Here is a 23,592-nt window from a genome sequence, read left to right as displayed (position 1 = left end):
ACTAGAGGAAAGTTTGATTTTATTTGGTTCCCACTTTATCACATCTTGTGTTATAACAGGGTACCCACTGTTCCCTAAACAGAGTAAAGTAATTTGTTAAACTTTATACACTTAGTAGAGTTAACAGCAAAGTCTTTGTTAAAATTACTATCTATGCCCAGCAGATCCTACACCCATATGATCCTGTGTACTTCAGTTAGCAAGTTACATGTTTGAAGAAATGACATTTTTCATCTTTATTAGCCAAAGAAAGCTTGTATCTTTATTTATAATTCTGAATTATTGCTTTAATTTCTCTGCATATCTTACTGAGTCTCTGCATATTCCCTACAGACCTCAAATTTATGTTTGTTTTTAATTATTAAAGCCTCAAGCCTATTATTTCACCAAGGAAGCAATATGCCTGCAAATGGTCAGTTTAATTCAGTGTACTGTAAAATAAAATAAAATGTGGTTACGTTTAGACTTCATGCACTTGTCTAATTTCATTAATTTGTACTTTCCATTCTCTTTAACAATACTTCAATCCATTAATGTACACTCAAATGTTCATAAATAAGTATTAGGACAGCTGCCTTACAGGTTATTTTAAGCCTGGCCAATTTCCCTTCAATGATGAGAATCGAACTTTGCATCTTGTGTCTATGAGGTAAACACCTTAACCATTATACCAACTCCCAATATCTAATATAAATTTTAACTGACAGGATATCAAAAATACTACAGAATAATACCTTAACCACCACTACCATGTTAGAAAATATTAAAAACTGTTAGTACAAGATCTAATATGTTTCTGTCTCGAAGAGTAAATTCAGTCAGTTGTCTTAAACTTTCCATGATGTTGAGGGTCTTGTATTCATATGTAGAAGGTGAATTAGCATGTGATATTACCAAACCTATACTTGGATAAATACAATATCCCAAAAGAATAGTAGGGCGCTATATCAGGGATTAGACAAAATGTCTAAGAATTCTAAATGTTCAAAATTAATGTGGGAGAGTTTGTTAGCATATTTAAACGTCCTGAATATTGTTTTAAAGTCATGTGGAATTCATACTGGGAATTCTGTGGAATACAGTTAAGTCTACAACTAGAAATGTTATACAAGTTAGTAATTTCTTCTGCCAAGATTTCATGACACTAATCTATAAATAATAACGTAGCTCCCCATAAAAAAGTATTATGTATAAGCAGCAAATTTCTATCACCCTTCATACTTTGTTCCAGGAAACATACATGCATAGTTCGTAAAGTCTGGGAAATAAATATTGAGAATTATCCCAAGCTTCCAAAATCATAATTATTCTAAAACTGCTTTGACTAATTATAAGCCATAACTCATCTTTCTCTTGCATTAGTGTAACGAACTTTTGCAAAGTAATTAGATGTAGCTGGTTTAAATGTTGCGGCTTCCTGACTTTACCCTTGGTCAGAGCTCTCACCACCCACTTTAAATCATCCTACAGGAAACATTACCCCTTTAGACAGAAAATATAATATATCTGAAGCAAACAAGATAATATCACATACAACATATTCCCATGTAGTTATCACTTTCATTCTAAGTAGTAGTTGTGAAGGCGTGCATTATACAGTCAAGCTTTAGCCAATTATTTTGTTAATTCCTTCATATGATTAAGAGCAATGCTCTTAAGATCATTGACTCCATCATGAATTACAGTATAGAGGAACATGAGTGCGCTGGCAATCATAACCACTTTATTATGTGTTTGAGACACAGATGCCAATAAATATATACCTCAAGAGCAAAACTTGGTTAATGGAATCCAACAAAATCAGCAACACTAAATTAGAAACAAATAAATCTGTACAGTACAAACATTGATTTACCACATAATTAAAGAAAAAATGTTTCTGGTGAAAAGCAAGCCCCATGTACTCTACCCAGTAAAGAGTAAACTGTTCCTATTCAGAGGCCAGTAGCAAAAAAATTAAACTTGAACTACAGTTGTTCACAAAACTAAAGCAAGCACACCAATCAGCACACAAGTCTATTTTAGCAACTTACACAAACACACACACACACACACACACACACACACACACACAATCCCAAGTAAACAAAATCCAACAATACTTAAGTTCCACTTCATTAACACTGTAGAGAAGTATAATATTGTGTAAAAGAGCAACTGCATAAGATGACTCAGTTTTGGGGCATCTGAAGTTAGATCTGACAAAAGGACATCCTTCCATACAGCCAATTTCATATTATCTTTTTGATAAAAGGGCATCCTAAATCACTTAACCAAATTCATATTGTCTGGATGCCAGCTTTTAACAGCCCTTTCTATTTCTGGCTCTGATTATGGAAGTGCTTACCTGGTTCTACTTCATGCCAACCACTTGACTGACTGCCATTTCCTGGAGAACGCCCTTGGGTGGTATAAAATGGCTCTTCACTAGGGCTGTCAATTTCCTCCTCTACAGATTTGAGGCGTTTTGTAGAACTATAAGAGAGGAAAAAGAATACTTTAATTTAAATAAATACTCAAGTCAGAATAATGCTCATTCACATGCATTACACTTAAGAATTTCCAGTTTTACACTCTGAAAGAATAAGGAATTGACATAAATAAAAGCAAAGCAAAATAATCAGATTAAAATCATCTTCAATACTTTTCCACTGAATGCACCTAAAAAAGAGATTTTTGCATTATCAGCACTCAAGTTAACTATAGCCATAGCTGGGGTTATGCACCTAAGAAACCACAGCTGTGTGGGGCCCCAAATATCCGTGACTATGTGGGGGCTCCAAAGTAGACTGTAGGAAAAAAACAATTCATTCTTAATTCTCAGGTATGCACTTTATCCTAATCAAGGTCATGGTATGATTCCGATTAGGATGAACCTAATAATCAATGAATGAATAAACAAATGAATCTGAGGTAAGCATTAGAGATCAGTTGTCTAGAGTGAACCATCTCAGAGTTTACCTGGGATTTCAATAAATGCAAATGCTTCTGTGAAGAAAATGAAACACTGTCATCTTTGTTAGCATGTCTGGCAGGAGATTTGTGTATATTCTCAGATTAACTTGTACTGCATGCCGGCTTGTCTAATTGTGAAAATGTAAATACATTTTTAAAATGTTGAGTATCTCCCTGCTTATACAAAAAGTTTAAATAATCTGTCAGTGTTTTGATACATTTCTAACTGCACATGTTTGTGAGGGAGATTCTAAAATACAAACTGTAGAGAATCAGCTGAAGAGTAGGTGATGTCATTAGAATGTTTCTGGTTTCCTGGTTACTAGATGATTATTTGAACAGCTGATTGAGAGGAAAAGAACGTTTTTAAACAGCTGTTGGTGTTAAAATAAGACAGTTGAGACTGCTAACCTGGAATATAAAAGAGACTGTTGATGTCAGTTACAGGGCTGAGCAGTTAGTGAACAGCAGCAGTTAGCTAAAAGCTGCAGTCAGTTACAGTATTTGCAGTGGATAGCCAGGAAAAAGAACTCACTAAAAACTGTAAACCTGCTTTTGCCTTGCTGTTATGCTTTTGATTAGATTAGGGACAGTATTCTCCAGTTAGATTAGGAAAGTTTAGTTATTTACATAGAGTTTTTCTAAGAGGATAGACTTCTATCCTACAGTTTAATTTTATATTTCTGGTGACTGAATTCTGGTATCTATTTAAAATTATTGATTTACATTCTTGTAATAATTTTACTTATTATTAATTTTTTTTTCCATTACTTTACATTGTGGCTGGACTATCAATGTGTTCTTTAGCGATTAGAGAGTGCTTATACCTGTTTGATACATCGAATGTCTGGCTGCTTCTGGCATAGATATCATTTATTTTGATATTTAATTTTTAATAATTGATCACCCTTTGAAGGGGGTGTAGATCTGTCTGACTCTGGTGGCAGCATTACTATTTATATTGGGGAGGTAACAGAGCTGAAAATCTGTGTCAGGCTTCCAAGTGTTTCAGTGTATGAAATTTAAATTTATTTTGAGTGTGAGTGAGTCAGAGGTGTTAAACTTGAACACATTGTTCTGAAGTGTATGATAAGGGATTACATTTGGGGTGGACAGAGGCATACAGTCCTATCCCAGGAAAAGAGAGCATGTTCCTGTTGAGCTCTTAAGGGAAATTGTGGGATTTTACTCTTGTGAGCTCTATGCTCTGGTGTTTTCCATGATGCTCCCACACTGAAATCAGTGGTGATAATTGAGGCTCCTTAATTACTGACCCGGGTTTTAAGTGGGGGATGTCACATTCACTGGTAGCAGTCCGGTAGGATATTAACTGGACATCACATTTATCTCGGGGCAGCTTAGTGGGATTTTTAATTGGATTCCAGTAGCCTGTGGGTAGTCATCAAGGTGTACACTATTTGATAGTCACAAGGTAAACATTCAAAATTTCAATCCATCACAGTTTTATTTATTTTTTTAGCTAGTTAGGTATAGCAGGCAAGAATGTCAGCAGAAGATTATAGCAAGCTGACAAAGATCCAGTTGGCTAAGAAGTGTGAAGCCAGAGGATTGGTGCATGTCAACCTGACCAAGGAAGCAATGATTTCAGCCTTGGTTGCAGCCAACCATACATTTTAAGATGTATCCTGACATCTACCAGAAAATAGGTGATGGCCCTAAAGTGACCTTTAGGAAAGGAAAGAATCTAAAATCACTTTTAGAAAAACAGGATACAGCAATAGTGAGGAACCCAGGCATGTCTAAATGCCTTAATTGTAACTATTGTAAATATGTAGATGAAATCAATACTTTTCAAATCAATAATATAATATACAGACTAAAGGGTAGATACAAATTCCACTTTTGTAACATATTTAGCAAAGTGTACATCCTGCGCAGCGTACTATGTAGGCAAAACTGAGAGAAGATTACGCGACAGGATGTATGAACACCTATATGCTATAAGAAAATTTAAACCTGACAATGCACTAGCAAAACATATTTCTAGTCATAAGGACCATTCCTTCAAGTTCCTCGTTATTGATCAAGTTGAAGTTGATACCAGAGGTGGCTCAAGACCTCTTAAACTCGAAGAACTCGCGTTAACTTGGCAGGTTAGACTAAATGCATATAGTACCCCAGGGTTAAATGACGCTTGTTCAATTAGCAGTATATTGAAATTAAATAGTCTGAAGAGATGAAAAAACATGAGTACACTAAATGACATATAAACGATGATATAAATATAAACATAAAAATGAAATCAGTACATTACATATCTACATGCATTCCTTATGTAATACTATGGTTCAATAGGATCTGTGTGACATTTCCCACGTAGAGAGCTGCTTTGTGTGTGTCTCTTTTTAACTAGGTTTTTCCTAACAAGGTTTTTATTAATTTATTCTATTCAATATGTTTTTAAATTGTTTAGTTAACGTTGGTGGTAATTTTGAATTACTTGTGAGTAACCTGTTGGAAACTCACTTTAAAACTGGAGCGAAGAAATGTTTTTACTGCCCCTTTAATGTGTGTTAATTAATTAATCATGATGCGTATATATACTAGGTTTGTATTAATGGTTCTTGTTCTGATGAAGTCAGCTGTTAAGAGCTGGCGAAAAGCGCTTAAATAAATTTATTTGACTGCAGACTCACAACCGCCCGTTTTCTTGTTTTTTCGCAGCCACCCATAGCTCAGACCAGCCGTTCAGAGGAGATCCAGTTTGGTGTTAGTGATGTGCAGCATGCCAAGACAGGACAGTCCACCTTTTCTTCGGAGGATATGAGAGTCCGTATGGAGTTAGACAGACTGAGCTTGGAGACCCAATGTCTAGAGGCTGAGGAAAAACAGCGTCAACATGAATTGGAAACCAAACACCTTGAACTGAGGTTTGGAGGCTGAAGAGAAGCAGCACCAATATGAACTGGAGACTAAATGGCTGGAGACCGAAGAGAGACTGAGGCATTTAGAAGCAGAGGACAACGAGAGACAGCACTGGCATGAAATGGAGATGCAAACCCTTTGAGAGGGTCATGGAGGTAATGGGGAAGGGAATAACCAGAGCCCAGAAGCCGTAAAGGTCAGTAAACTTTTTCCTCAGTACAGGGATGGGGATGAGTTTGAAAGATCTATTCAAATGTTCAAGAGGGTATGTAGACAATATGATGTTGTCCATGAGCACTGGGTTTGGCTTTACTCCATGGTAAGGTTGTTCAGACTGTAGCAAAGTTAAATGGTGTAGATCGTTTTAATTATGACAAAGTGAAATGTTGCTTGCTTGACTGTTTCAAATGTACACCTGAGGTATACAGAAAAAAGTTTCGTGAACATAGATGCACGGCAAATGAAAGTGTACGTGATTATATTACTGACTTAAGTATTTACTTTCACAGATGGGTGAGTGGGTGTCAGGTCACCACTTCTGAGGGACTGGTAGACCTTTTGGTGAGGGAATAAGCCCTCAGTACTTTGCCTGATGACATGAGAGTCTGGTTAGCAGACCTTGAGTGTAACTCTGCAAAGAAGTTGGGGAGAAAAGGGGATCTCTACTTGGCAAGCAGAGCACCACTGCAGAAAAAAAGATATACCCAGTGCTGCACATGGACATAAGGGAACCCATGGGGGCAATCTAAAGCACTCCAACAGTGTACATCAGCAACAGGGTAAACTACTAATCCAAGTGCACGGTTAGGGATTAGCTGTTTCAAGTGTAACCAGAGGGGAAACATAGCAGCCAAATGTCCATCAAGGCACAGTGAGAAACAGAAGGTGATGGAGCCAGTAAGTGTGGATGACAAACTGCCAGTGATAAGTTGTTTAGAAAGAACTGGGGTGCCAAATTATCACCAAAATTGATATTCTATCCTGGTAGATGGTGAACAGCTAACTGCTAAGAGGGACAGAGCTTCTGATATAACCATTGTGAGGCCTGCTGTGGTTAGAGAAGAACAGCACTTGCTTGGGCAGTCCACTCCAGTCAGATTGTGGGGAGGGACCCCGTTCCAAATAGCTTTGTCTATGATTCATTTTGACTGGGAGGGTGGAAAAGGAAGCAAGCAACCAAGCAAGTAAGTGCGTTTGAGGCAATTCCTGTAGATATCCTGATAGGGAATGACTTTGATGATGTAGTACCTTGTACACATGCAGTAACACACAGTCAGGCTTGGAGAAAGGCATGTAGGTCCAGTAGTCTGGGAGAGACCCAGAAAGATCTCATACCTGAAGCTGGGACTGGTGTAGTGGACATTTCAGAGAAGGTGCTATGTGGTAGCAGTAAGTCTCAATGTGAGCCACAGCTACTTGAGGGTACTGATGTTCCCTTGAACATGATGACTGCAAGGATGGAGGTGAGTGGTGACACCCAGAGTGACAGCGAGGCGTAGCTGTCAGAAATGACTAGGCTTTCTGAGGAAGGGGAGCTGGGGAAGGTCAAGAAGGTAGAGTTGAGACAGGTTCAACTTAAGGATCCTATGTTACAAAGCTTGAGGGAGATGGCTAAGGTGGCACCTGAGGCTCAAGGAAGAGGGAAGTCTGTATACTGGAACAAAAGTTTGTTGTATAGAGAGTGGACTCCTGGAGGTGGGCTAGACGGTGAAGTAATACGGAAGTTGGTAGCGTCTACAACTTACCATCTGCCACGACATTCCTTTTTCAGGTAATATGGGCACAAGCTGCATTAACAGACGTATTATGCAAAATGTCTATTGGCCTGGGATTGCAAGGGATGTGGTAAGATATTTTAAACAGTACCAAAAAGATGGTAAAGTAGGGAACAAGGTTAAGACTCCATTAATGCCTTTGCCTGTTATCAAACAGACATTTTAGAGAGTTGCCCTGGATACTGTGAGACCCCTGAGTACTCGAGGTTCTACAGGAAAGAAATGTATCTTGGCAGTAGTAGACTATACTACCAGATATCCTGAGGTGGTGGCTATGTCGTCAATTGAAGCAGAGAAGGTGGCAAATGCTTTGCTAGAAATCTTCAGCAGGGTAGGTTTTCCACAGGAAATACTGACTAACCGAGGTATCAACTTCATGTTAGACCTACTGACTTGTCTGTGAAAGCATTTTGGGGTGAAACATCTAAAAACCACCTCCATCATCCCTAAACTAATGGTCTTGTGGAGAGGTCAAATTCTACAATGAAGACTATGCTATGGGCATTTGCAGATCAACATATTGGAGAGGTCTTGGACAGAGTAAGTAGGCAGGAAGTGCCAAGGGGGTATGGTGGCAGTCATTTACTTAGGACACAGTATGGGAAGTGGTAAAATTAGGCTGGAACTTGTGAAGGTAGAAGCTATTCAAAAGTGGCCAGTTCCTGTTACTAAGAAACAAGTGACAGCATTTCTAGGGATAGCGGGGTACTATAGGAAATCTATGCCCAATTACAGTACCATAGCTGCACCCCTTACTGACCTAACTAGGAAGAATAAACCAGACAAGGTAGTGTGGACAACAGGTTGTGAACAGGCATTCCAAAAACTAAGAGAGACTATTGAATGAATTAATGAGTTAATTGAATTATTAGTGCTGATTAACTTAATTTTTTCTGTATAAATAACAGTTAACAGCACATTGTATCTGTGATCCTTTGAAGGCGAAAGGCCGAGGTACCAGATCGCAATAAACGCATTACTGGTATGGTGTTGGTTGGATTTGTGTTTTTCTGAAAGTTGCTGCTTTTCAATAGTGTATGTGGAATTTGGTTCGGTTTTGCCAGCACCTATTTACCAGTTATGACTCAACCAAGTGGAGTTTTTAATCCAGTGGGAGCATCCTGCTTTGCCGATGTAGTAAGTGAAAGAGAGAAAAAGTTCTCCAACTCTAATTTTGATTTTTGGAACATGGGCATTAATAAGCAGATTGATGATCGTTTTTGCTCTTTGGAGAGACTTATGAATAAGGAAATAGCCTTATTCTTGGACACTTGCCTTCTTGAAAAATATGTAGACCTAAACCTGACACCTAGAGGTTTACGTATTGACAAGCTGCCCGCTGCTGAATTCGCTGAAGAGGAACATGATCTGTTAGATGAATGGAAGGCAGCATCTCTTGAGTGTACTAATAAGTGGCTCCGTATATTAATCAAACGGAACCAGAGAGCGCATGATAAGTTAAAAAATGAAATCTTGCATCTACAGGACGAGGTGGTGGGGGAGTCCTGTTTTAAGATGCAGTTTACAAAAATTACGGACAAAATCATTAAATTGGAAGCAGATATTCTGCTACGGAAAAGAAATAAGCTCTTACGCGACATGAAGGACTACGAAAGTGGAGTCTTATTTTCATGGCAACGCGATACTTCACGCAGCAGATCAAAGGTTAGAAAAAACCCTCGAACTCAACGAACACAGCTTAGTGCTTCAGCGTCCTCAGGGGAACGGGAAAGTAACTATATTAAAAATGTGACTTTTGCTAACATTACAAATGGACAAAGTGAAATTGATTGCACAAATGGCTCTCCTTCTAACATTTCTGCCTCTGATGCTTCCTTTCAGACCAACAAATCTGGTCGAGGAAGAAATGGGCGAAAGGGTAGAAATCGTTTTAAGGAGTGAGCAAGTAAGTAATTTATTTGAGTATAATTTATGCTTGGTTAATTTGTCTCATTTAACTGAGAATCAAGCAATGAGATCTGTATTACAAAAGGGTAGCAAGTTTGTGCCAACTTTTTTTCCCTCATTAAGTGACATATATTTTGAACTTAAAAAGTTTGTGAGAAAATTATACTTAAGGGTTTTTTTCTATAATGATAATAACATGAATCTAAGTGACAGAACATGTGAAAATGATGTACATGATACCACTGAAAATGAAAATGATGATAATGATTTATTAAATCTATCTATTTATGACTATGAAAATGCTGATTTGGATTTAGTAAATGAAGACACACTTGGCAACACTAATAATGATGAAATGTTTTTTACTGGCTATGGGAGAATGACTATCCCATATTTAGTATCTGATAGTACGTTTACACCTTACATTAAAGTACCTGCAATTTCCACCTTTTTTAAAATAGTATTTAAAGAAATGACAGTTCTAATGGAAAGTCTGAAAAATGTACCTAAATATTATAATTTAAATAAAGATGAATGGATGGCTTTAAAACATATGAAAAAAATAAAAAGGGAATTTATTTTTAAATGTGCAGACAAAGGTGGCAATTGGGTAGTGTTAAATAAATCAGATTATTGTGAAATGATCTATGATTTGTTGAAAAATCAAGATGAATATTTGTGTTTAAATAAGGACCCAATTGTAGAGTTTAACAGTGAATTGTTGAATCTATTGGAAAGAGGGGAACGTCTTGGTTTTTTTAACCAAAGTGATGTAGGAAAATTGTACATAAAAAAACCTATGACGCCAACTTTCTATGCATTACCGAAAGTGCACAAGAGTTTATCAAAGCCACCTGGAAGGCCAATAGTATCAGGTAGAGATTCCTTTTTGAGCAAAGTAAATATTTTTTTGGACTTCCATTTAAAAAGTCACCTATCTAAGATCACAGCTCACATCTCTAACACTCAAGATTTATTAGATAAAATTGTTAATGTTAAATGGAACAACAGTTACTATTGGGTAACTATAGATGTGAAGGCATTATATACTAATATTAATAAAAGATGGGGGCTTGAAGCTGTTCAAGATATGTTGGGAGACGGTCCTAGAATCACCTTTTTGATACAAATGTTGGAATTCTGTCTTTCTCATAATTATTTTTATTTCAATAATGACTTCTACCTTCAGATTAAAGGGACGGCTATGGGGGCTGCTTTTGCGCCCTCGTATGCCATTCTGTACATGGGATATTTTGAGAAGTTATATATTTATTTGACTTCTTTTTATCAAAAAAATGTAATATTCTACAAGTGGTTTATTGATGACCTCTTATTGATATGTAGTGGTGAGATAACTGAATTTCTAGAATTTTTTGAGGAGTTAAATAATAATGGTCATGGATTAAATTTTTATTATGAATATGATAGAGATAAGATTAATTTTTTAGATATAACATTATTTCATGAAGATGGAAAAATAGGATATAGACCTTTTAGGAAAGAAACTTCTGTAAACATGTTTCTACATGCAGAGAGTATGCATCCCGAACACTTGATATGGTCATTACCTTTTGGTGAATTTCAAAGAATTCATGACCATACTAGTGATACTAATGAGAGGCATAATGAGTTAAGAAATGTAGAATTAAGATTATCTAAGAGAGGTTATAAAAAAGACCATTTATTATTTTAAAAAAATAAAGTACTAGGAATTACAGACCACATTGAACATTAACAATATGAAGGTAGACAGGAGAAACAAAGTTTCTCAATAACAGAAAGAAAAAATTCTTTAGTGAGGGGAAGAAATGAAGGTGACACTCAGGTTAGTGAGTTTAAACTATTTTTTGTCACCAAATACTCCCCTTTATCAAAAGAATTAAGTAATATTGTGAGAAAGTACTGGTATCTGATATATGAAGATGAAAACATAGGTTTTATGTTTCCCAAAAATATAATTTTCTCTTATAAAAGAGGGAAGAATTTGAAGGAGTTACTTAATTATAACTTTTTCAATAAAGGTGAAGAGGAAAGGAGAAATGTCACAGTAGGTACTTATATATGTGGCCAGTGTAGTGTTTGTGGAAGAATTAGCAATTTAACTAATATTAATGGTGTGTCTTTCAAAGCTAGATATCGATTTAATTGCAAATCAGTGGGAGTGGTATATATTCTAGGTTGTTCTTGTCACAATACTTGGTACATAGGACAAACAAAAAGAATGGTTCGTGTTCGAATCTTAGAACATTTAAAAGACATTAGGAACAAAAATGAATTTAGTCCTGTGGCCAAGCATATTTTGGAAAAACATAAAGGTGACCCAGGCAGTTTAAAAGTTTGTGTTTTGGGTAAACCCTTTAATTGTGAAAGTGGGGGATTATTTGTCCAAAAATTACTTGAATTGGAGACTAGGATGATTTTGAAATTCAATACACTGAAACCACATGGATTAAACTTAGAATTAAGTATTTAAATAATAATAATAATTAAATCTCTCTACACATAAATAGCATGAAGAGACAATAATTTTGTTTATAAAAGTTTGAATTTCATGATAAAATTATTACAGATTATTAAAAATTTGATAGAAGGAATTATATATGTTACATAATTCAATGTACTTTGATATGTAGTAAGAGAATCGATATAAAATGCATATAGAGTATTTAATTCTTAGTATTTGTTTATCTTAAAAATAGTATGAATTATTTGGAAGCAATCAATATTAGTTTATTTTTCATACATTTGTAAATAAATATGTGGAACTTTATAGTTTAAGTATATTTAACTTGAAGGCATTTTAACTTTAACTGTATTTTTAATTTTGATGTATAAGAAAATAAAATACTGCAAGAGCACTTTAAAATATGACTATTGAATGAATTAATGAGTTAATTGAATTATTAGTGCTGATTAACTTAATTTTTTCTGTATAAATAACAGTTAACAGCACATTGTATCTGTGATCCTTTGAAGGCGAAAGGCCGAGGTACCAGATCGCAATAAACGCATTACTGGTATGGTGTTGGTTGGATTTGTGTTTTTCTGAAGGTTTTGGGAGGAACCCTGTATTAGCCAGCCCAGATTACAACAAAGAATGTTTTGTACAGGTAGATGCTTCATGTTATAGGGTGGGGGCTGTACTTAGCCAAGTTTCTGCAGAAAGAGAAGAGCACTTGTTTGTATATCTGAGCTATAGACTCCAACTGAAAGAAGAGTGTTATGCAGCTGTGGAGAAAGAGTGTTTGGCCATAGTGTGGGCATTGCAAAACTTGCAGCCTTATCTTTATGGGAGAACATTCACTGTACTCACAGATCATAACCATTTGACATGGCTTAATAGGGTCAGTAAGCAAAAAGCCATGTTACTGAGTTGGAGTCTAGGACTGTGAGCATATGATATGAACATACAACATCGCAGTGGGGTTAATAATGCCAATGCAGATGGACTGTCAGTAGAGGAATGGGCTAATATTCCCAGGCAGACCCATTTTTCTCAAGCATCAATTTTCAAGGGTCACATGAAAATCGTGCTTGAGTCATGGGGGGTCGTGAAGAAAATGAAACAGTGTCATCTGTGTTAGCATGTCTGGCAGGAGATGTGTATATATTCTCTGATTAACTTGCGCTGTATGCCAGCATGTCTAACTGTAAAAATGTAAATAAGTTTTTAAAATTTGAGTATCTCCATGCTTATACAAAATGTTTAAAGAATCTGTCAGTGTTTTGACACATTTTTTATTGCACATGTTTGTGTGGGAGATTGTAGAGAATCAGTTAAACAGTAGGTGATGTCATTAGAATGTTCCTGGTTGCTAGGTGCTTATTTGAACAGCTGATTGACAGGAAAAATAACTTTTTTAAACAGCTGACTGTTATTTTTAAAATAAGACAGCGGAGACTGTTATCCTGGAATATAAAAGAGACTGCTGAAGTCAGTTACAGTGCTGAGCAGTTAGTGAAGAGCAGCAGTTAGTCAAGAGTTGCAGTCAGTTACAGTACTGTGCAGTGGATACCTAGGAAAAAGAACTCACCAAACACTGTAGGCCTGCCTTTGCCTTGCTGTTGTATTATAGGTTAGATCAGGGACAATATTCTCTATTTATAATAGGAAAGTATAGTTAGAGCTTTTCTAAAATTATGGACTTCTATCCTAAAGTTTAATTTTATTTTTCTGGTGTTTATTGAAAATTATTGATTTACATTCTTGTAAGACCCGCGGTGGTGGTGCTGCGGTAGTGTTGTCGCCTCACATTAAAACGCTGTCCGGTTCGATTCTCAGCTAGGAGACATGCGTGAATGGGCGTACCTTCGTTGAAGGTTGTGCATCAGGGTTGGTAACTCGGCATGTAAAAATCAACTACCAATCATTAGCAGACCGGAGTTCCACTGTGGTGACCCCTAACCGGGAAAAGCCGAAAGACACAACATTGACTTACATTCTTGTAATCATTTTACTTACTATTAAATGTTTTTTTCATTACTTTACATTGTGGATGGACAATAAGTGTGCTCTTTAGAGATTAGAGAGTGTTTATACCTGTTTGATACTCCCCAGGTCACCTTGAATGCCTGATTGCTTCTGGTCATAGCTATCATTTATTTTTTTTATTTAATTTTTAATAATTAGTCACCCTTTGAAGGGCTTGTAGACCTGTCTGACTCTGGTGGCAGCATTACCATTTGTACTGGGGAGGGGACATAGCTGGAAATCTGTGCCAGGCTTCCCATAATGAGTGTGCAAGATTTAAATTTATTTTGACTGTGAGCAAGTCACAGGTCTTTAACTGGAATACACTGCTCTGAAGTGTATGATAACAGATTACCATTTGGGGTGGACAGAGGTATATATAGTCCAGTCCCGGGTAAATACAACGTGCTCCACTTGAGCTCTTAAGGGAAACTGTGGAATTTTACTCTTGTTAGCTCTGTGCTCTGGTGTTTTCTGTGATGCTCCTACATTGGAGTCAGTGGTGAGGACAGAGGTTCTTTAATTATTGACCTGAGTTTTAATTTGGGGATGTCACATTAATTGGTGTCAGCCTGGTGGGATATTAACTGGACATCACAGCTTCCACAGTTTTCAGGAAGTTTTTTTTTTTTTTTCTCAGACAGTTTTATAAATACTGGCAGGACTCCAGATACACTGCTAAGAAAAGCAATCCATTCATTTTTATTTATTTATTAAAATGAGCAAGGCTGGGGTTAGGGACTGCTATTTCTTAATTATATGTTGCTATTATTTCTAGCAGTTACCAAACTCCACCCTAATCACTGTAATAAATGATTTGTTTAAAAATGAATGGATCACTTCTTTGAAAATATTATTTCTTTAACTGCAATTACACATAGTCAATGATTGTACAAAATAAAGAATGAGGTAAAAGCTAAAAAAGCAAGATCTTTCAGCTATCCCTGATTTTAGCAGAAAGTCCCTGATTTTGCATCAAATTTTTGGTCTGTTCCTCAGAAAAGAAAATATATGAGAGTTTTCAGGAAAACCACTACATTGAGCTGGATTCAATAAACCCTACATAGCTCAGTCATGCCGTGTTTGCTTCGCGGTGCAGTGCACACATGACAGGGTACTGATTTCTATTCAGTAAACAGCTCTACATTAAGTGTATAGCCGTGCAAACCAGGTAAACATCATGGCATACTAATTAGTGCATGAACAGCTGAATTATATGCTAGTCAACCAATCCAAGATGGCAGAGCAATTCAGCAAGCTATAAAGGAATTGTGTACGTTCCAGGTAGCCACCTGCCCTGCTCTACAAAACTTTTTGGAATACAGCCACAGAAACTACACAGAAAAGAAAGAATGTTAAGGACTGAAAGCTGCTCTTGTTCATGTGTATGTGCAATAGTCTCAACTCTACGCTGCTGCTGCTGATGATGATACACTCTGGCAAGAAGGAAAAGGGTATTTACACCATGTTTAACTGTTCATGGTCTGTAGAGTGCCTCACAGTAAATAGTGATATACTTCAGGAACTCTGCAATCTCTGTTGTCCTCACCTAAGACAAAGGGCAAACCAAGGGGAACCAATACCAAGGTATGTGTAGCACTCAGAATTTTAGTTACAGGAACCTTTCAGAGACCGACTCAGGACATTCTGAAGGGGTTGCAGGCATCAGCATACAGGATTCTACACCGATTCCTGAATGTTATGCTACAGCATGCCATTGACTATATATAGTTCCTCTGTAACCCCGAGGACAGAGCTAAAACTATGCAGACATTCTACCCCGTAGCACACTTCCCCAAAGTCTTGGATGCAATAGACTGCACCCACATTGAGACCAAATTACCAACCAGGGATCAGAGAAGGGTCTATATCAACAGAAAGGGGTTCCACTCCATTAACTGCCAAGTCGTATGTAATGCTAGGGAATCATCCTGAACGTATGTGCTGGCAACTACAGCAGTTACCATTACTCCCTTATCTGGCACATCTCACAGCTCTAACCAGAGATTTTCCAGAGGTTATGTCCCACAAGGCCATTTACTGAAGCATGCAGGGGATGTGTTGGAAACCATGGCAGATGATGCCCTTCAGAAATGCATACACACCCACGGAGTAATGCTAAAATGAGGCACATGCTCAAACAAGAAGCATCATAGAGCATGTGTTTTGGCTGCAAAAATCATGGAATGTGTACCCATTATCGACAAAGCACTTGAAAAACACTTCCCATTTAGAACAGAATGGTAGCCCCCAACTCCTCCAACACAAATGAAAGTGTCTGGACAAACATCCATTCCTATTCTCAAGATTGCAGCTCTCTCATTAATTACCAGGTGACAGTTATCATTGCTAAATAGTCAAGACTGCAAAGTAGAATGGCAGTCAATTTTCACTGTCTCCACAACTGTTGTGGAGGTTGCCCTAGGACATTTGAATAGCCTAACAACACTGTTAGCCACATGTACAAAACCTTGCATTGGATGAAAAACATAATACAGGTGTCTCCAACAACAGATAAAATTGCAAATGCAATTGGTAATAACATACTGTCCTGTAAGCATAAGATTCTCATCTCACATATGTAAAGCACTGCAAGAACTGCCTATGTCAGCAGTGAAGTATAAAAAGTGTATACAGATCAACCTTTATTTTTCTACAGTCTATATAAAAACATTCCTAATGGTGGAATGATGTTAGCAAGATATGTGCTTCTCTGCAGAAAAAAATCTCCTTCAAAGAAATAGTCACAATCGTCTCTGTCTCAAAAGAGTCTCCTCAGCTTCAAGTTCCCTAGCTACACGGTTACTTTTTACTGCAGATTCAGCACTCTGAAGATGCAAATGAGTTGTGAAATCATTAGAATTGTTGTATGCCAAACTTTTGACTTTGTGTAGAAAATCTTAAAGCCTCTACTCCGTTGTTAGGTGCTAATGGCTTACAAGTGTGAATTTCTCTGACCCAAACAAAGCACAGTAATTCACAGACACCCTTACCTGAAGTATGCGTGTCAGTAAGGATACACTTACATAGTGTGGAACTAACTGTAGTGAGCTTTTAAACAATACAAACAACCCACATGTTCATAGGTGGTTACTGGGCTATTGACCCAAAGGTCATTATAAGCCTAGCTGTGTGTATCCAATATAATACTAGAGAAACCCAATATAAAGGATCTTGCCAAAACCCGAGATCTTAGTTAGCAATGACTGCCCATATCTAGGAGGGTCATAGGTGAAAACCCTGGCAGGAATTTATTGTTTTCCATCCAGTCAACCAGGCTACACTTATACAGGATCATAGAGGAGCTCTGATGCGACTTGGTAACCTATTCCAGAGCAGTAGCAACCTCTGAGAGACATATCTGTCTCTCCAGCAGGTCTTATTTATGTCTTAGGCCAGGTTATGGTCCTTGAAGTGGGTGACCCTTGTCCCATTTGACTTGCGGATGTGCAGCATTTCCATTAGGTTTGGATCCAAGATTGCTCTGTAGGCCAGTCACAAGTCTCCTTCAAGAAGTCTGTATGCTACTGAGTACAGTAACAGTGACTTCAGTCTGTCAGTGTATGATTTGTGCTGGAGACCCTGAATTTTCTTGGTTAGAAATCTCTTGAGATCATTCAAGTTGCTGCAGGTGCCTGGTAAGGTACAAACCAAAGGAAGCACTGCAGTAAATTATTGGTCTGATGAGGGTTGAGTACAGGGGAGGTATGACCTCTTTCACTCTTGAGGCAATGCCTTTGCTAATTAGTTGTGAGATGTAGACTGCTTTCCTTACCACAGTAGACACATGGTGGTCAAAGTTTAGGCTACAGTCAACTTGCATTCCCAAGTCTCTCACTACTGAGTTGCCACTTAGGGTATTATTATTTACATGACAGTCTGCAGGATATCATTTTTACTGAAGGGGATGATAATGCATTTTTTTAGCATTGAGTTTGAGTCCATGTGTTTGGCACCAATCATTGGTTTGTGTAACTCCCTCTTGAAGTATATTTACATCGTCTGGGGATTCAATGACTACACTTAATTTGCAGTCATCAGCAAACTTCAGCCACAGCCTCTCTGTTTTGGCCTGTACTTCTGAGAAGTATATTCCAAACAGGGGGCTCAGCAATAACCCCTGTGGAACCTCACTGGTGACAGGTCTGCTGGTTGAGGTAAAGCCCCCAACTCTTTATGAAGGGGGGGTGATAGTTGCTGTTTTCCATTCAGCAGGGACAAAACCAGTACTCAGGCTGTGGTTGAAGAGAGTACCTAATGGAGTTGCTAACTCATGTTTTCGACCATTTAAAATGCAACCTGGGATGCCATCTGGTCCCATAGAGGCTGTGTTTTTGGCCTTGGAGAGAGCGTTAATGACTTGCTCTTTGGAGATGCAAGGTAGGGGAGATGTAGACAGAATGCTCTGTGTAATGTTTGGAGGGATCAAAGGGGGGAAATTTTCACCTAACCAGTCAGATAATAGGTTAGCTATTTTTACAGGATCAGTGTGTGTGTGATGCCATCCACAGATAGTTCAGCACACATCTGAGTCCTGCCTTTTAGGTTACAGATATAGCTGAAGAATGCCTTATAGTTATCCATAGCTATGGCTGCTAATTTTTTTTCAAAGTTGCCCTTAGAGGATTTTACAAGTTGTCTTACTGGTTTGTTCAAGCAGAGGAGGGTGTTCTTACAATGCTGGAATCTCTCTTTTTTATTCTTAGACAGCAACTTCTTCCTCTTGTTGTATAACTTATTAATGCTGGATGTCCACCAGGGAGGCTAGATTTTTCAAGAGGATCTTGTTTTGATCCTATCAGATACAGCAGTGTCAATACATTTGTATAAATGATTGTACAGGGCATTTTTGTATACCTTAGTATAGTTGTGAATGTATTTGTGGGAACGGGAGCTTGGAAATTATTTATGCCATCCCTTAGGAGGGCATAATTAGCTTTGGTGAACTTTTTTATCCTGATTTCACCTAAGAGGGGTTCAGGTGTTATAGCTACTTCAAATGTGACTAATTTATGATCAGATTTAACCAGTGAGAGCCCTATAATTGTGGGGGTGCAACCAAAACCCATGTTGGTGAAGACCAAGTCGAGAATATTTGAGCCTCTTGTAAGATTGCATACGATTTGTTCGAGCGCATTAGTGTTAAAGTCCAGGAACCTTTGTGTGAGCATTCTGGTACTTGTTTCCCAGTCAATGGAGTTATAGTTAAAACTGCCCATAACTATAGTGTTCAGTTGTAATTTGATTGACACAATTATGTCCAAATAGGCAGTGTGAGTATCATGGTTCATTGAAGGGGCCTATAGCTAACGATGACTTGAAGGGGGGTCTTACCCACAGTTAGTTGAACTTGAAATAACTCCATGACAGAATTTATGAGCACACTTATGATATTAGAAGTAAAAAGGATACCAATGTTGTTGTTGTCTTTCGGCTTTTCCCGGTTAGGGGTTGCCACAGCGGAACTCTGGTCCGCTAATGATTGGCAGTAGATTTTGACGAATGCCGAGGTGCCAGCTCGACGTTCAATGTTCAACGAAGGTACGCCCATTTACGCATGTCTTTCGAACGCCCACCCAACCGCGGGGAGGACATGCAGACTCTGCACAAAAGGCACTCCCCGCACTCCAGCCGAGAATCGAACGGGAGAACCTTTTGCTGTGAGGCAACAACGCTACTGCTGCACCACGACGGATGTGTCCAAACATACCATGGAATTCTCTGACCACACCTTTACATTTTTCATTTTAGAACAATTTGTCCTGTCAGAGGGGACCCGGGGACACTCAATCTGGAAAAACGTGAACTTCCCTGGCAATTGAAACTTAATGATTTGAACTGGCCTGGTTTGAATGACCAAATATCCATCACCTGTATTTTAAAAGTGAAATCTTTAGAAAGGTGATGGCTGTAATACTTTGCCAGTACATTATTAGTATGCAAAGAATCAGAAGCACATGTACAAATCTAATTCATGTAGATTTCTACCTGCACGGCCGGCCCTTTAAATCTTCTACATATTCTCTTTAAATCCTCCCAAAGGAAGCATGACATCACTGGGGGCTTGGCATTCATGTGATCTAGACTGGTGTATATATGGACTGAATTTTTTAAACATGGTTTCATCTGAAGAAGTTTTCATTAAGAAAATGAAAGGACTTATCTTTTACTTGTTTTTATCAGTATTTCACTATTAAAGCAACCTTTTTATTGTGAATTGTGTCTCCAGGTGTACTACATCCATTCTTTTGAACTACTCTGGTTTGCAGTTTGTTCTTTGCGGATCATCCTAGGTGAGGGTAGAATGCTGCTCAAGGCAAGGGACATACCTGCCTGGGACACATATTCAATCATGTCTCTCTTCATATAGCCCAGTGAGGTACACCTCAAGTCATCCACACTAACATGAACTATGAATGAGTCATAATGTAACTTGCTGTTGAAAGAATTGAGTGCATGTGTGATCTGATGAATCCTGGCACCCAACAGACAGCTGACCGTAACCTTCTCATTGTCCACTTTGGTGAGTGGGACATCTGTGTGTCTCACAATGGAGTTACCTATATCTAAAAAATTTGGCTTAGATGTGGTTTGCCTTAGGGGCTTATTTGGTGAGAACCTGATGCTTGTGTTTTTATGTGTACTGAGTACTGTAGCTGCTTTATTAGGTGTAGCATGTTTGTATTTGTAAGATCTCTGGTGTTTACGTAGCTTTCTGGTGAGTACCTCCACGTATGATGGTTTACTTGTTGAGTACAAGGTTTGTGAAGGAGGTGTAATATCTGAGATGACAACCTATTCAATGTTACTGTTCTGTGCGTAGGACAACAAGTATTCCAGATTCTTAGTGAAGATGCATCTCTCACAAATTGTACTTGGGTGGTTTAGAAGTAGAGGGTTGTCAGTGTACATGAGGCAGTTGCTACACAGCCTCAAGTTACGTACGCCAATAAGACTGTGGTCTATACTAATGGGGTGCTCTATAAAGGGTCTTAAAACTAGTGGAGGTTCTCTAAATGGTACGGGAATATTGTATATTTGGTGGTTTTGGGACGGCTTAAGGGGCAAACGTGCAGCTGAGGTGCTCTCTGAGCAGCTAAGTGCAATTTAAGGACTTCTCAGCCAGATCACGGGCAGCTACTACAATTTCTTTGTCATAACAGCACATTTTCCTGCCTTTGCTGAAAACTGTTTTTTACTGTCATGTATTTGTATCACATCATGATAGAAAAATGACAGGATATGCACTAGAGATGTCAGATAGTAAAGCAGAGATAAGGGAAGGATTCCCAGAATACAAAGAGAAGGGAGAGCTACAGTTTTGCAAACATATTCATAAATATTGTGTGATCACTCATTCCACTACATATTCCACTACATACTTTTTTTAGTCTTTCTGCATAGGGCAAGTGTTTAGGGCCTAGGATCCTCTTAGTGAGGTATTTTTGTGGTCTTTCTAGTTGTTGCATATGACTAGTGAGGTAGACGCCGAATGGGGAATTGTACTCGATAACTGGTTTAATGATGGACGAGTAGAGAAAGACAATGACCTCATTCTTCCTGGAGGAAAAAGCTTTTGCAATGAGATGTGCCACATAGAAGGATTTTCTGACCACAGTGGCGATGTGATTATCAAAGAATAGGTTGCTATCCACTTGTGCTCCCAGATCTCTTATGACACCTTCGGTGTTCAGTGAACGACCACTTATTTGGTAGTTCATGGCTATCATGTTCTTCCCAAAGGGAATAGCACATTTTTTGGCATTCAGCTTAAGGCCATGGTTCCGACAGCAGTCATTGGTCTCCATAAGGCCTTTCTGTAGAATGTCGGCATCATCTGGGGAGCTAATAATGGCTCCCAGTTTTCAGTCGTCTGCGAACTTTGTCAGCCAGAGTCCCTTGGTTTTGGCCTGGACTTCAGAAAAGTAGATGTCAAACAGGAGAGGACCCAGGAGTGATCCCTGTGAGACTCCACTCATGACTGCTTGGTTGTCTGATTTGGAGTCCACTACTTTCACTTTGTGAGTTCTATCAGTAAGCCAGTTTGCAACCCACCTTGTGACATAGGGGTTTATGCCTAACTTAGTGAGTTTATCTATGATTCCTGAGTGAGGAATTGTATTGAAAGCTTTGGCCAGATCGAGGAAGGCTGTGTGAACTACCTTGCCATCATCCACAGCTCTGGTGACAGACTTGAAGAAGTCCACCAGGTTGAGCAGACAAGATCTACCCTTAACAAATCCAAACTGCATGGGGTCTAGATTCTGGAGATTCCCTATGCCTTTATTTATTAGGTCCATGATGATGCGCTCCATAGCCTTACATATCAAACTCGTCAGGCTAATGGGGCAGTAGTTCCTAGGGTCCGTAGTCGCACACACTTTATGGAGTGGGATGACAATAGCAGTGCGCCATTCGGTGGGGACAAAGCCTGAAATCTGGCTGTGATTGAACAGGGCACACAGTTGTGGTGCCAGTTCATTTTGCAAGTCATGTAGATCACAGCCCGGGATGTTCTCGGGTCCCATGGAAGCTGTATTCTTGGCCTTGGACAGTGCGATTTTAACCTGTACAGCTGTAATATTGGGTACTAGGCATTCCTCACGTATTTTGATTAGCCCTTTAGGGGGTGAGAGGGGTGTGACGTTGGCACTGAATCTGTCAGCCAGTATACTGGCAATGTCTGCTGGCTCAGTATAGGAGTTACCATTGTGTAGTAGCTCCGAGCAGATCTGAGCATTGCCTTGTAGATTTTTGACATAACTATAGAAGTCGCATCTTGTTTGTGCATTGCATTAACTAAATACATTTATTTTTTCAGCCTTACAGTTTGCTGGCTTACACTTTTGGTTTTGGATTTTACATAACTACAGAAGGCCTTGTGGTTGTCCTTAGTATCTGATGCAATTTTGTTTTCGTAGCTAGCTTTAGAGGATTTGATGAGGGATCTCAGCTTTTTGTTGAGGCTGACAATGGAGCTTTTCCAGTCTTGGGAATTCACCTTGTTCTGCAACAATTCCTTCTGTTGTAGAGTTTATTTATGGCAGAGGACCACCAGACTGGCTTCCTTTTTTTGGAGGATAGCGTTCTATTGGGAATGGCCCGCTCCGTGCATTTGTGTATGTGGTCGTACAGTGTATTGGAGTACGATTCAGCAGTCCTGCTTTTATATTCCATTTGCATGGGCATTGTAAAGTTAGTCACCTCTATTTTTGGAAGCCCAAAGTTGGCTTTTGAATTTTTTTTACAGTGGTTTCCTTGGCGGGGTGCATGGGTGAGATGTGGATATCCATGGTGACTAGCTTGTGGTCAGATCTAACTAAGGAGGAGTTGACAACTGGTGTAGAGCAACGGTCGCCCATATTATTAATAACCAGGTCAAGGATGCTGCTACCCCTAGTGGGGGTAAGAATGAGCTGGTCCAGGGCACTGGAATTGATGAATTCCAGGAAATATTGAGTAAGTGTGTTGGTACTTGAGTAGTTTTCCCAATTAATGGAGGAGTAGTTAAAGTCACCCATTATGAGAGTGTTTGGTTGGACCTTAATATTTTCCATGGTGTTTAGGAATGTGGCGTGGGTGTCATGGGGCATGGTG

The 23,592-nt window shown here is 38.6% G+C and overlaps 1 protein-coding gene across 4 annotated transcripts in view; it reads right to left on the bottom strand.

Annotated features, from left to right (window-relative positions):
* Positions 1-23,592, bottom strand: part of NFIA (nuclear factor I A) — a 1,748,145-nt gene that overhangs the window by 619,490 nt on the left and 1,105,063 nt on the right. For all 4 annotated transcript variants that reach the window (XM_044085539.1, XM_044085540.1, XM_044085537.1 and 1 more), the window contains exon 6: positions 2,348-2,475. In XM_044085539.1, the coding sequence (XP_043941474.1) occupies positions 2,348-2,475 (128 nt within the window). The remainder of the gene's footprint in view (positions 1-2,347; positions 2,476-23,592) is intronic.

Source organism: Protopterus annectens, chromosome 10.part0, assembly GCF_019279795.1.
Source record: "Protopterus annectens isolate FY-2018-M chromosome 10.part0, PAN1.0, whole genome shotgun sequence".
Classification (NCBI taxonomy): domain Eukaryota; kingdom Metazoa; phylum Chordata; order Ceratodontiformes; family Protopteridae; genus Protopterus; species Protopterus annectens.
This window is presented reverse-complemented; position numbering and strand designations above follow the sequence as displayed.